Raw genomic sequence first — 14,806 nt, 5'->3', positions numbered from 1 at the left:
ATGAATAAGGTAACATCTGCAGTGGACGCAACAGATTGCCGTGTTTGCAATGACGTTATAACCATAGACATCTTATAAGTAGACGCAAAATTGGCTGCTGTGACGCAAGCAATTTGGCCGCCATCTTGAAGTGGTGATGAGGAGCCGGCAAACAGCCTAAACTAACATTTGACAGGTAGAAAAAAAAGATGCTGGGCTGGTATTCAGCGTTTTCCTGCTCAATTGAGCGGACTGTTGAAAATAGGAATTGGGGGATTACTTTTCACAAGTAAGAATTTACATGAACATACTATTGGTTGTATTTTGTGAAAATAATATTACCACAGAGTTAAGCAGGAGCAAAGAACTACAATATTTGTATGTGAAAATCACAAAGAAATCTTCTGAGGGAGGATGACCCCCCTTACAGGTATTTGGTTTACAAACTTTCAGGCCCACCTAAAACAAAATTCACCAGCCGCCATTGATTATGATGCATTCTCATTTTAATGTAACCACAGATAAGTCTTCAAGTAACAATATTCAAATACTAACTTTGTTGAGTAAGACAGAATGGTTTTATTCTGAATCCAGTTAAACAGATTGGTGGTTTTAGGTGACATAAAGACTTTCAGGTGTTTATACATGTTTAAGTATTTGGCAGACACTTTTATCCAAAGCAACATACATGAAAAATACATATAAAACAATCACTGTAAACATGGCCATTTAAAGGAAGAATGTAATAGAAAATATCAATACAAAGTGTTAAGACAGAAAAAACTCTCTGCTGTTGCAGCAACAGAGATAAAGTCTATAACAGTGGTTCGCAACCTTTTTTCAGTGATGTAACTCCTGTGAACATGTTTTTAATTCAAGTACCCCCTAATCAGAGCAAAGCATTTTTGGTTGAAAAAAGAGATAAAGAAGTAAAATACAGCACTATGTCATCAGTTTCTGATTTATTAAACTGTATAAGAGTGCAAAATATTGCACAATTGTAGCGGTCTTTGTTGAACTATTTATACAAAAAAAGATGTAAATATAACTAAAAACTTGTTGAAAAATAAACAAGTGATTCAATTATAAATAAAGATTTCTACACATAGAAGTAATCATCAACTTAAAGTGCCCTCTTTGGGGATAGTAATAGAGATCCATCTGGATTCATCAACTTCATTCTAAACATTTATTCACAAAAAAGAAATCTTTAACATCAATATTTATAGAACATGTCCACAAAAAAATCTAGCTGTCAACACTGAATATTGCATTGTTGCATTTCTTTTCACAGTTTATGAATTTACATTCATATTTTGTTGAAGTATTTTTCAATAAATATATTTATAAAGGATTTTGAATTGTTGCTATTTTTAGAATATTAAAAAAAATATAATGTACCCCTTTGCATACCTTCAAGTACCCCCATTTGAGAACATCTGGTCTATAGGTCCGTAAGATATATAGATATGTAATGTATTCATACATTGTTTATGTAGGATATATGCATGTATATATAACCTAATCATATTGTTTCTTCAACTTCAAAATAGCTGACTGTTTTTTCCCCTTCTCTGGAATTATATTCCCAGTTTTGATCTCAGACGTCTGGTCACTTATAGCATATAAGAATATTCTATTTCTGTTAAGCAAATTATGAACACGCCAAGACATGTGTCCTTTATCATAGTTACACGTATGACAAAAAAGCGCGTGAATATAAGTGGTATACAGTGAGGTAAAATGAATTAAATGCGCCGACAGTTCATTGCTCCTGCCAAATGAATTGCACTGAGTGGAGCGGATCACCACTCCAAGATGGCGGCCCCGCGTCTCGTCTGCGGCAACAGGCAGTAGCGCTCGATGCTGCATAACCTTATAAGATGTCTATGATTATAACGTTAGCAGTGAGTTAACAGCCTCACTGATTTAACTCCACAGCAAATAAAGTCACGTTACTCAGCCAAAAAACGCAAGCTAACATACAAAACTTACCCTTCTTTGTGCAACTTCAAATGTCGAACGAAGTTGGAAGTTGTTGCGTCTCCGTCTGTAATCTTCCAACCGCATGTTTTGCTTACGGCAATTCCTATTTTGTTGACCAAGTCGTACTTTTAATACCCAAACGAAACACTTTATGGCATAATTGTATTCACTTATTCTTCTGTTGTTTGAAAGCTCTTCTTCGTTGGTTTTCCTCCAATTTGATTGGCTGAATGCTGTGTGACGAAAACAACGTTGATGTAATTTGATTGGCTGTTGTACTGACAAGTAGCGCACAGGCTGTCATCGCACACATGTTGACACACACGCGTACACAATGGAAGACACGGAGCGCTCCTGAATAACTTTTTAATCGTTGGGTTTTGGGGAAAGTAGCAAGTCATGTCAAGTCAAAAGGCTCAAGTCCAAGTCAAGTCACAAGTCATTGGTGTTAAAGTCTAAGTCGAGTTGCAAGTCTTTTTAAATTTTGTCAAGTCGAGTCTAAAGTCATCAAATTCATGACTCGAGTCTGACTCGAGTCAAAGTCATGTGACTCGAGTCCACACCTCTGGTGTGCAGTGATGGCAATGTCTTTAACCTCCTCTACAACATGTCGTCGCACCGGCTTTTAAATCACGCGATCTGCGTGTCGACTGGTCATTTTATGATCAGCCTCTGTTAACACACGAAAGCGACTGCAACGCATACTTAGTAAACAACCATGCAGGTTACACTGAGGGTTGTAATATAAATAACTTTAACACTCTTACTAATATGCTCCACACTGTGAACCCACACCAAACAAGAATGACAAACACATTTTGGGAGAACATCGGCACTGCAACACAACATAAACACAAAAGAACAAATACCCAGAATTCCATGTATCCCACTCTTCTGGGATACATTAGCACCAATCCCCCACCACCTCCAGCCCCGCCCACCTCAACTGACGTACGGAGGGGGTGTGGGGTTTTGATGCTAATGTTGCCCGGAAGAGTAGGGATGCATGGAATATTGCCGTCATTTTACCATTTGGTAGTAGATTTTCCTCCATGTGGCCCCCGGTGTAAAATGAGTATGACACCCCTGATTTAGAGGAAAGTGGTTTTGTTCGATTTTTAAACAAAGAAAACAATCTTAGGTTGCCTTTATTTATAAGTTATCTTGCCGTCATTTTACCATTTAGGAGTAGATTTTTCTCCATGTGGCCCCCGGTCTAAAATGAGTTTGAACCCCCTGATTTCGAGGAAAGTGGTTTTGTTCTATAAATTAAACAAGTAAAACAATCTTAGATTGTCTTTATTTTTAAGTTATCTTGCCTTGATTTCACCACTTTGGTAGTAGATTTTCCTCCATGTGGACACGATCTAAAATGAGTTTGACACCCCTGATTTCGAGGAAAGTGGTTTTGTTCTATAAATAAAAACTAATAAAACAATCTTAGATTGTCTTTATTTTTAAGTTATCTTGCTGTGCTTTTACCATTTGGTAGTAGATTTTCCACTATGTGGCCCCCGATCTAAAATGAGTTTGTCACCCCTGGTTTTGAGGAAAGTGGTTATGTTCTAAAAATCAAACAAATAAAACAATCTTAGATTGTCTTTACTTTTAAGTTATCGTGCCGTCATTTTACCATTTGGGAGTAGATTTTCCTCCATGTGGCCCCAGGTCTAAAATGAGTTTTTCACCCCTGATTTAGAGGAAAGTGGTTTTGTTCTATAAAGTTACAAAACAAAACAATCTTGAGTTTTCTTTATTTTTAAATTATCGTGCTGTGATTTTACCATTTGGTAGTAATTTTTTTTCCATCTGGCCCCCAATCTAAAATGAGTTTGACCACCCTGATTTAGAGGAAAGTGGTTTTGTTCTATAAATTAAACAAAGAAACCAATCTTAGGTTGTCTTTATTTTTAAGTTATCGTGCCGTGTTTCTACCATTTGGTAGTAGATTTTCCTCCATGTGGCCCCCGGTCTAAAATGAGTTTGAACCCCCTGATTTCGAGGAAAGTGGTTTTGTTCTATAAATTAAACAAATAAAACAATCTTAGATTGTCTTTATTTTTAAGTTATCTTGCTGTCATTTTACCATTTGGGAGTAGATTTTCCTCCGTGTGGCCCCTGGTCTAAAATGAGTTTGAACCCCCTGATTTCGAGGAAAGGGGTTTAGCTCTATAAATTAAACAAATAAAACAATCTTAGATTGTCTTTATTTTTAAGTTATCTTGCCGTCATTTTACCATTTGGGAGTAGATTTTTCTCCATGAGACCTCTGAACTAAAAAGACTTGGACATCCCTGATTTAGAGGAAAGTAGTTTTGTTCTATTTTTAAACACGCAAAACAGTCTCAGGTTGTCTTTAGTTTTAAGTTATCGTGCCGTGATTTTACCAGTCCGGCCCACTTGATGGTGGATTTTTCTCCATGTGGGCCTGATCTAAAATGAGTTTGACCATGAGGAAAGTGGTTTTGTTCTATAAATTAAACAAAGAAAACAATCTTAGATTATCTTTATTTTGAAGTTATTGTGCTGTGATTTCTACCATTTGGTAGTAGATTTTTCTCCATGTGGCCCCCGATCTAAAATGAGTGTGATACCCCTGATTTAGAGGAAAGTGGTTCTGTTCTATAAATTAAACAAAGAAAACAATCTTAGGTTCTCTTTATTTATAAGTTATTTTGCTGTCATTTTACCATTTGGGAGTAGATTTTTCACCATGTGGCCCCTGAACCAAAATTATTTTGACACCCCTGATTTAGAGGAAAGTTGTTTTGTTTTATTTCTAAACAAAAAAACAATCTTAGATTGTCTTTATTTATAAGTTATCTTGCCGTGATTTTACCATTTGGTAGTAGATTTTCCTCCATGTGGCCCCCAATCTAAAATGACTTTGACATTCCTGGTTTAGAGAAAAGTGGTTTTGTTCTATAAATTAAACAAAGAAAACAATCTTAGATTGTCTCTATTATTAAGTTATCGTGCCGTGATTTTACCAGTTCGGCCCACTTGATACCGTATTTTTCTCCATGTGGCCCCCCCATCTAAAATAAGTTTGACAAAGAGGAAAGTGGTAATGTTCTATGAATTAAACAAAGAAAAAATCTTAGATTATCTTTTATTTTTAAGTTATCGTGCCGTGTTTTTACCATTTGGTAGTAGATTTTTCTCCATGCGGCCCCCGGTCTTAAATGAGTTTGACACCCCTGATTTCGAGGAAAGTTTTTTTGTTCTATTTTTTAAAAGGAAACAATCTTAAGTTATTTTAATTTTTAAGTTATCGTGCCGTGATTGTACCATTTGGTAGTAGATTTTTCTCCAAATGGCCCCCTATTCAAAATGAGTTTCAGACCCTTAATTTAGAGGAAAGTGGTTTTGTTCTATAAAGTAAAAAAAGAAAACAATCTTAGGTTTTTCTTTATTCTTAAATTATCGTGCTGTGATTTTACCATTTAGTAGTAAATTTCTCTCCATGTGGCCCCCCATCTAAAATGAGTTTGACACCCCTGATTTAGAGGAAATGGGTTATTTTCTATTTTTAAACAAAGAAAACAATCTTATGTTGTCTTTATTTTTAAGTTATCGTGCCGTCATTTTACCATTTGGGAGTAGATTTTCCTCCATGTGGCCCCCGATCTAAAATGAGTTTGTCACCCCTGGTTTCGAGGAAAGTGGTTTTGTTTTATTTCTAAACAAATAAAACCATCTTAGATTGTCTTTATTTCTAGGTTAACGTGCTATGATTTTACCATTTGGTAGTACATTTTTTTCCATGTGGCCCCCAATCTAAAATGAGTTTAACAACCCTGATTTAGAGGAAAGTGGTTTTGTTCTATAAATTAAAGAAAACAATCTTAAGTTGTCTCTCTTTTTAAGTTATCGTGCCGTGTTTCTACCATTTGGTAGTTGATTTTTATCCATGTGGCCCCGGTCTTAAATGAGTTTGACACCCCAGATTTAGAGGAACGTGGTTTTGTTCTATTTTTAAACAAAGAAAACAATCTTGGGTTTACTTTAAATTTAGGTTATCGTGCTGTGATTGTACCATTTGGTAGTAGATTTTTTCTCCATGTGGCCCCCGATTTAAAATGAGTTTGACACCCCTGATTTAGGGGAAAGTGGTTGTGTTCTATAAATTAAACAAAGAAAACAATCTTAGGTTGTTTTTATTTTTAAGTTATCCTGCCGTGTTTCTACCATTTGGAAGTAGATTTTTTTACCATGTGGCCCCTGATCTAAAATGAGTTTGACACCCCTGATTTAGAGGAAAGTTGTTTTGTTCTATTTTTTAAAAGGAAACAATCTTAAGTTATCTTAATTTTTAAGTTATCGTGCCGTGATTGTACCATTTGGTAGTAGATTTTCCTCCAAGTGGCCCCCCATCCAAAATGACTTTGAACCCCCTGATTTCGAGGAAAGTGGTTTTGTTCTATTTTTAAACAAAGAAAACAATCTTAGGTGGTCTTCATTTTTAAGTTATTGTGCCGTGATTTTACCATTTGGTAGTAGATTTTTCTCCATGTGCCCCCGGTCTTAAATGAGTTTGACACCCCTGATTTCGAGGAAAGTTGTTTTATTCTATTTTTTTAAAAAGGAAACAATCTGAAGTTATCTTAATTTTTAAGTAATTGTGCCGTGATTTTACCATTTGAGAGTAGATTTTCCTCCATGTGGCCCCCGGTCTAAAATTAGTTTGTCACCCCTTATTTAGAGGAAAGTGGTTTTGTTTTATTTCTAAACAAAGAAAACAATCTTAGATTGTCTTTATTTTTAAGTTATTGTGCCGTGATTTTACCATTTGGTAGTAGATTTTTCTCCACGTATTCCCAGGTCTAAAACGAGTTTGACACCCCTGATTTCGAGGAAATTGGTTTTGTTCTATTTTGTAAAAGGAAACAATCTTAAGTTATCTTAATTTTTAAGTTATCGTGCCATGATTTTACCAGTCCGGCCCACTTGATGGTGGATTTTTGTCCATGTGGCCCTGATCTAAAATGAGTTTGACCAAGAGGAAACTGGTTTTGTTCCATAAATTAAACAAAGAAAACAATCGGATATTGTCTTTATTTTTAAGTTATCGTGCCGTGATTTTACCATTTGGTAGTAGATTTTTCTCCAAGTGGCCCCCCATCCAAAATGAGTTTGAGCCCCCTGATTACCAGGAAAGTGGTTTTGTTCTATAAATTAAACAAATAAAACAATCTTAGATTGTCTTTATTTTTAAGTTATCTTGCTGTCATTTTACCACTTTGGTAGTAGATTTTCCTCCATGTGGCCCCCGGTCTTAAATGAGTTTGACACCCCTGATTTCGAGGAAAGTGGTTTTGTATTATTTTTAAACAAAAAAGCTATTTTAGGTTGTCTTTATTTTTAAGTTATTGTGCCGTGATTTTTCCATTTGGTAGTACATTTTTCTCCATGTGGCCCCCCATCTAAAACGAGTTTGACACCCCTGATTTAGAGGAAAGTGGTTTTGTTCTATTTTTAAAACAAAGAAAACAATGTTAGGTTGTCTTTATTTTTAAGTTATCTTACCGTCATTTTACCATTCGGGAGTAGATTTTCCTCCATGTGGCCCCAGGTCTAAAATGATTTTGACACCCCTGATTCAGAGGGAAGTGTTTTTGTTTTATTTTTTAAAAAGGAAACAATCTTAAGTTGTCATTTTTTTTTTTAAGTTATCTTACCGTCATTTTACCATTTGGGAGTAGATTTTCCTCCATGTGGCCCCCGGTCTAAAATGAGTTTGACACCCCTGATTCAGAGGGAAGTGTTTTTGTTCTATTTTTAAAAAGGAAACAATCTTAAGTTGTCTTTTTTTTTAAGTTATCGTGCCGTGATTTTACCAGTCCGGCCCACCTGATGGTGGATTTTTCTCCATGTGGCCTTGATCTAAAATGAGTTTGACAAAGAGGAAACTGGTTTTGTTCTATAAATTAAACAAAGAAAACAATCATAGATTGTCTTTATTTTTAAGTTATCGTGCCGTGATTTTACCATTAGGTAGTAGATTTTTCTCCATGTGGACCCCGATCTAAAATAAGTTTGAGAACGCTAATTTAGAGAAAAGTGGTTTTGTTCTATCTTTAAACAAAAAAAAAAAAACTGTCTTAGGTTGTCTTTATTTATAAGTTATCTTGCCGTCATTTAACCATTAGGTAGTAGATTTTCCTCAATGTGGCCCCCGGTGTAAAATGAGAATGACACCCCTGATTTAGAGGAAAGTGGATTTGTTTTATTTCTAAAAAAAAACAGAACAATTTTAGGTTGTCTTTATTTTTAAGGTATCGTGCCATGATTTTACCATTTGGTAGTAGATTTTCCTCCATGTGGCCCCTGGTCTTAAATGAGTTTGACACCCCTGATTTCGAGGAAAGCGGTTTTGTTCCAAAAATTTAACAAATAAAACAATCTTAGATTGTCTTTATTTTTAAGTTATCTTGCCGTGATTTTACCATTTGGTAGTAGATTTTTCTCAATGTGGCCCCCAGTCTTAAATGAGTTTGACACCCCTGATTTCGAGGAAAGTGGTTTTGTTCTATAAAGTTACAAAAGAAAACAATCTTAGGTTTTCTTTATTTTTAGGTTATCGTGCTGTGATTTTACCATTTGGTAGCAAATTTAAAATGAGTTTGACAACCCTGATTTAGAGGAAAGGGGTTTTGATCTTGTTTTCAAACAAAGGAAAAAATCTTAAGTTGTCTTTATTTTTAAGTTATCGTGCCGTGATTTTACCAGTCCCGTCCATTTGAGAGTAGATTTTTCTCCATGTGGCCCCCGATCTAAAATGAATTTGACACCCTGAATTTAGAGGAAAGTGGTTTTGTTCTATGAATTAAACAAATAAAACAATCTTAGATTGTCTTTATTTTTATGTTATCTTGCCGTGATTTTACCACTTTGGTAGTAGATTTTCCTCCATGTGGCCCCCGATCTAAAATGAGTTTGAACCCCCTGATTTCGAGGAAAGTGGTTTTGTTCTATAAATTAAACAATCTTAGATTGTCTTTATTTTTAAGTTATCTTGCAGTGATTGTACCATTTGGTAGTAGATTTTCCTCCAAGTGGCCCCTGGTCTTAAACGAGTTTGACACCCCTGATTTCGAGGAAAGTGGTTTTGTTCTATTTTTTAAAAGGAAACAATCTTAAGTTATTTTAATTTTTAATTTATCGTGCCAGTCCGGCCCACTTGATGGTGGATTTTTCTCCATGTGGCCCCCATCTAAAATGAGTTTGGCAAATAGGAAAGTGGTTTTGTTCTATATATTAAACAAAGAAAACAATCTTAGTTTGTCTTTATTTTTAGGTTATCTTGCCGTGATTTTACCACTTTGGTAGTAGATTTTCCTCCATGTGGCCCCCGGTCTAAAATGATTTTGAACCCCCTGATTTCAAAGAAAGTGGTTTTGTTCTATAAATAAAAATTAATAAAACAATCTTAGATTGTCTTTATTTTTAAGTTATCTCGCCATGATTTTACCATTTGGTAGTAGATTTTTCCCCATGTGGCCCCCGACCTAAAATAAGTTTAACACCCCTGGTTCGGAGGAAAGTGGTTTTGTTCTATAAATTAAACAATCTTAGATTGTCTTTATTTTTAAGTTATCTTGCCATGATTTTACCACTTTGGTAGTAATTTTTCCTCCATGTGGCCCCCGATCTAAAATAACTTTAACAACCCTGGTTTAGAGGAAAGTGGTTTTGTTCTATAAATTAAACAATCTTAGATTGTCTTTATTTTTAAGTTATCTTGCAGTGATTGTACCATTTGGTAGTAGATTTTCCTCCAAGTGGCCCCTGGTCTTAAACGAGTTTGACACCCCTGATTTCGAGGAAAGTGGCTTTGTTCTATTTTTTAAAAGGAAACAATCTTAAGTTATTTTAATTTTTAATTTATCGTGCCAGTCCGGCCCACTTGATGGTGGATTTTTCTCCATGTGGCCCCCATCTAAAATGAGTTTGGCAAATAGGAAAGTGGTTTTGTTCTATATATTAAACAAAGAAAACAATCTTAGTTTGTCTTTATTTTTAGGTTATCTTGCCGTGATTTTACCACTTTGGTAGTAGATTTTCCTCCATGTGGCCCCCGGTCTAAAATGATTTTGAACCCCCTGATTTCAAAGAAAGTGGTTTTGTTCTATAAATAAAAATTAATAAAACAATCTTAGATTGTCTTTATTTTTAAGTTATCTCGCCATGATTTTACCATTTGGTAGTAGATTTTTCCCCATGTGGCCCCCGACCTAAAATAAGTTTAACACCCCTGGTTCGGAGGAAAGTGGTTTTGTTCTATAAATTAAACAATCTTAGATTGTCTTTATTTTTAAGTTATCTTGCCGTGATTTTACCACTTTGGTAGTAATTTTTCCTCCATGTGGCCCCCGATCTAAAATAACTTTAACAACCCTGGTTTAGAGGAAAGTGGTTTTGTTCTATAAATTAAACAATCTTAGATTGTCTTTATTTTTAAGTTATCTTGCAGTGATTGTACCATTTGGTAGTAGATTTCCTCCAAGTGGCCCCTGGTCTTAAACGAGTTTGACACCCCTGATTTCCAGGAAAGTTGTTTTGTTCTATTTTTTAAAAGGAAACAATCTTATGTTATTTAAATTTTTAATTTATCGTGCCGTGATTTTACCAGTCCGGCCCACTTGATGGTGGATTTTTCTCCATGTGGTCCCCATCTAAAATGAGTTTGGCAAATAGGAAAGTGGTTTTGTTCTATATATTAAACAAAGAAAACAATCTTGGATTGTCTTTATCTTTAAGTTATCTTGCCGTGATTTTACCACTTTGGTAGTAGATTTTCCTCCATGTGGCCCCTGGTCTAAAATGAGTTTGAACCCCCTGATTTCGAGGAAAGGGGTTTTGTTCTACAAATTAAACAAATAAAACCATCTTAGATTGCCTTTATCTTTAAGTTATCTTGCCGTGATTTTACCACTTTGGTAGTAGATTTTCCTCCATGTGGCCCCCGGTCTAAAATGAGTTTGAACCCCCTGATTTTGAGGAAAGGGGTTTTGTTCTACAAATTAAACAAATAAAACCATCTTAGATTGCCTTTATCTTTAAGTTATCTTGCCGTGATTTTACCACTTTGGTAGTAGATTTTCCTCCATGTGGCCCCCGGTCTAAAATGAGTTTGAACCCCCTGATTTCGAGGAAAGGGGTTTCGTTCTATAAATTAAACAAATAAAACCATCTTAGATTGTCTTTATTTTTAAGTTATCTTGCCGTGATTTTACCATCTGGTAGTAGATTTTCCTCCAAGTGGCCCCTGGTCTTAAACGAGTTTGACACCCCTGATTTCGAGGAAAGTTGTTTTGTTCTATTTTTTAAAAGGAAACAATCTTAAGTTAGTTTAATTTTTAATTTATCGTGCCGTGATTTTACCAGTCCGGCCCACTTGATGGTGGATTTTTCTCCATGTGGTCCCCATCTAAAATGAGTTTGGCAAATAGGAAAGTGGTTTTGTTCTATATATTAAACAAATAAAGCCATCTTAGATTGCCTTTATTTTTAAGTTATCTTGCCGTGATTTTACCACTTTGGTTGTAGATTTTCCTCCATGTGGCCCCCGGTCTAAAATGAGTTTGAACCCCCTGATTTCGAGGAAAAGGGTTTTGTTCTATAAATTAAACAAATAAAACCATCTTAAATTGTCTTTATTTTTAAGTTATCTTGCCGTGATTTTACCATCTGGTAGTAGATTTTCCTCCAAGTGGCCCCTGGTCTTAAACGAGTTTGACACCCCTGATTTCGAGGAAAGTTGTTTTGTTCTATTTTTTAAAAGGAAACAATCTTAAGTTAGTTTAATTTTTAATTTATCGTGCCGTGATTTTACCAGTCCGGCCCATTTGATGGTGGATTTTTCTCCATGTGGTCCCCATCTAAAATGAGTTTGGCAAATAGGAAAGTGGTTTTGTTCTATATATTAAACAAAGAAAACAATCTTAGATTGTCTTTATTTTTAAGTTATCTTGCCGTGATTTTACCACTTTGGTAGTAATTTTTCCTCCATGTGGCCCCCGATCTAAAATAACTTTAACAACCCTGGTTTAGAGGAAAGTGGTTTTGTTCTATAAATTAAACAATCTTAGGTTGTCTTTATTTTTAAGTTATCTTGCCGTGATTTTACCACTTTGGTAGTAATTTTTCCTCCATGTGGCCCCCGATCTAAAATAACTTTAACAACCCTGGTTTAGAGGAAAGTGGTTTTGTTCTATAAATTAAACAATCTTAGATTGTCTTTATTTTTAAGTTATCTTGCAGTGATTGTACCATTTGGTAGTAGATTTTTCTCCATGTGGCCCCCGACCTAAAATAAGTTTAACACCCCTGGTTCGGAGGAAAGTGGTCTACCTGCCGGTCATGAGCTGGCTCCTGGAGGGGCTGCAGAGGGGCTGCACGTAGTAGTTCTCCAGCTTCACTCCTTGGGCCGCCAGGCGGTCGAGAGTCGGCGTTTTAATCTCCGAGCCGTGGTAGCCCACGTCCCGGAAACCCTGGTCATCCACGAGGATGAAGACGATGTGCGGCTGCGAGCGCGACGCTTGGGGGTCCAGATTGTGGCCGCCCCGCGCCTGACACGACACCATCACGCCCAGGAACAAACTCCACATGAGCGACATATTTTACGAGCGAGGTCGTCAATACCCACGGAGGTGCGGACGTGAACGTCGTGCCGAGAGTTGCGTGGATAAGTTACTCATCGTGTGAGCCTCCTTTCCACCCGAGGCGTGACAGACGTGAAGGTGGCGTGGGTCCAACAGAGTCGTCCGCAGCAGATGTCTTCCATCATGTTTGAAAACAGTGTTCGTGGGTGCGTGCACGCGCGCGCGTGTTCGCGTGGGTGCGTGAGAAGAGTTCAGTGGGCAAGTCCCGCTTTTGAGGGAAAAATAAAAAGGGGGTCAACGCCCTCTAGTGGAGGAGAATCACAGTTTTCAATCAAAATGTTATTTCAAAAGGTGCGGAAACATGTCCAAAAATCCATCCATCCATTTATTTTCTACCGCTTGTCCCGTCCCGTCTAAAAATTATAATCATAATTATTTTTAAGTAATTAGTTCATTTATATACATTTTTTTCATACATATATACATACATACACACATATATATATTAAAAAAAAAATAATAATAATAATAATATATATATATATATATATATATATATATATTGCCGGGTCAAACTCGTGACATCATCATTTTCAAAATGGAGGAGGCTGATTTCATCCATCCATCCATCCATTTCCTACCGCTTATTCCCTTCCGGGGTCGCGGGGGGCGCTGGCGCCTATCTCAGCTACAATCGGGCGGAAGGTGGGGTACACCCTGGACAAGTCGCAAGTCGCCACCTCATCTGATTTCAATACCGGTAATTCGAAATCGCATAAAGGGAAGAAGATTACGAGCTATTCAGTAGGATTTAAGGTCCAATCTTACATCACACTCAAATTTTTACTGCATACCTTTGGTAAATGCCGGAGTGAGAAGAGGTTTTTAAAATAATTAGCGCATGCTTACTTTTACCGCATGCCTTTGATAAGCGCAGGAGTGAGAAGAGGTTGTAAATTAATTAGCGCCCTGATGGCAATTCAAGGAAATACAGTATATTCCGCCCGATTGTAGCTGAGATCGGCGCCAGCGCCCCCCGCCACCCCAAAAGGGAATAAGCGGTAGAAAATGGATGGATGGATATACAGTGGGGCAAAAAAGCATTTAGTCAGCCACCGATTGTGCAAGTTCTCCCACTTAAAATGATGACAGAGGTCTGTAATTTTCATCATAGGTACACTTCAACTGTGAGAGACAGAATGTGGAGAAAAAAAATCAGGAATTCACATTGTAGGAATTTTAAAGAATTTATTGGTAAATTATGGTGGAAAATAAGTATTTGGTCAACCATTCAAAGCTCTCACTGATGGAAGGAGGTTGTGGCTCAAAATCTCACGATACATGGCCCCATTCATTCTTTCCTTAACACGTATCAATCGTCCTGTCCCCTTAGCAGAAAAACAGCCCCAAAGCATGATGTTTCCACCCCCATGCTTCACAGTAGGTGTGGTGTTCTTGGGATGCAACTCAGTATTCTTCTTCCTCCAAACACGACAAGTTGAGTTTATACCAAAATGGATACATGGATGATACAGCAGAGGAATGGGAGAATGTCATGTGGTCAGATGAAACCAAATTAGAACTTTTTGGTATAAACTCAACTCGTGGTGTTTGTAGGAAGAAGAATACTGAGTCGCATCCCAAGAACACCAAACCTACTGTGAAGCATGGGGGTGGAAACATCATGCTTTGGGGCTGTTTTTCTGCTAAGGCGACAGGACGATTGATTCGTGTTAAGGAAAGAATGAATGGGGCCATTTTTCGTGAGATTTTGAGCCAAAACATCCTTCGATCAGTGAGAGCTTTGAATGGTTGACCAAATACTTATTTTCCACCATAATTTATAAATAAATTATTTTTAATTCCTACAATGGGAAGTCCTGGATTTTTTTTCACATTTTGTCTCTCACAGTTGAAGTGTACCTATGATGAAAATTACAGACCTCTGTCATCATTTTAAGTGGGAGAACTTGCACAATCGGTGGCTGACTAAATACTTTTTTGCCCCACTGTATATATATATATATATATATATACATATATGTCAGTTAGTGATCTCGCGAAATATTTTTATCATTTTTGATTGCTCTTTTTTGTCGTTTTGGTAACAATTAATAATGAGCACACTAAATTAATACTATAATAATGACACAATGTGATTCTGAAATATGTTTTACATCATCAAAAATGTGTACGATAGTAGAAAAGTAGAACATTTTGCTAAATATTAAAAA

The 14,806-nt window shown here is 36.5% G+C and overlaps 1 protein-coding gene across 1 annotated transcript in view; it reads right to left on the bottom strand.

The window, feature by feature from the left end:
* LOC133547080 (arylsulfatase J-like) overlaps window positions 1-12,797 on the bottom strand; it is a 20,332-nt gene extending 7,535 nt beyond the window's left edge. The window contains exon 1 of the mRNA XM_061892874.1: window positions 12,322-12,797. Coding sequence (XP_061748858.1) covers window positions 12,322-12,587 — 266 coding nt within the window. The 5' untranslated portion in view covers window positions 12,588-12,797. The remainder of the gene's footprint in view (window positions 1-12,321) is intronic.
* Window positions 12,798-14,806: the final 2,009 nt, after the last annotated feature.

The sequence above is a fragment of the Nerophis ophidion genome, unplaced genomic scaffold, assembly GCF_033978795.1.
Source record: "Nerophis ophidion isolate RoL-2023_Sa unplaced genomic scaffold, RoL_Noph_v1.0 HiC_scaffold_60, whole genome shotgun sequence".
In the NCBI taxonomy this organism is placed as follows: Eukaryota; Metazoa; Chordata; class Actinopteri; order Syngnathiformes; family Syngnathidae; genus Nerophis; species Nerophis ophidion.
This window is presented reverse-complemented; position numbering and strand designations above follow the sequence as displayed.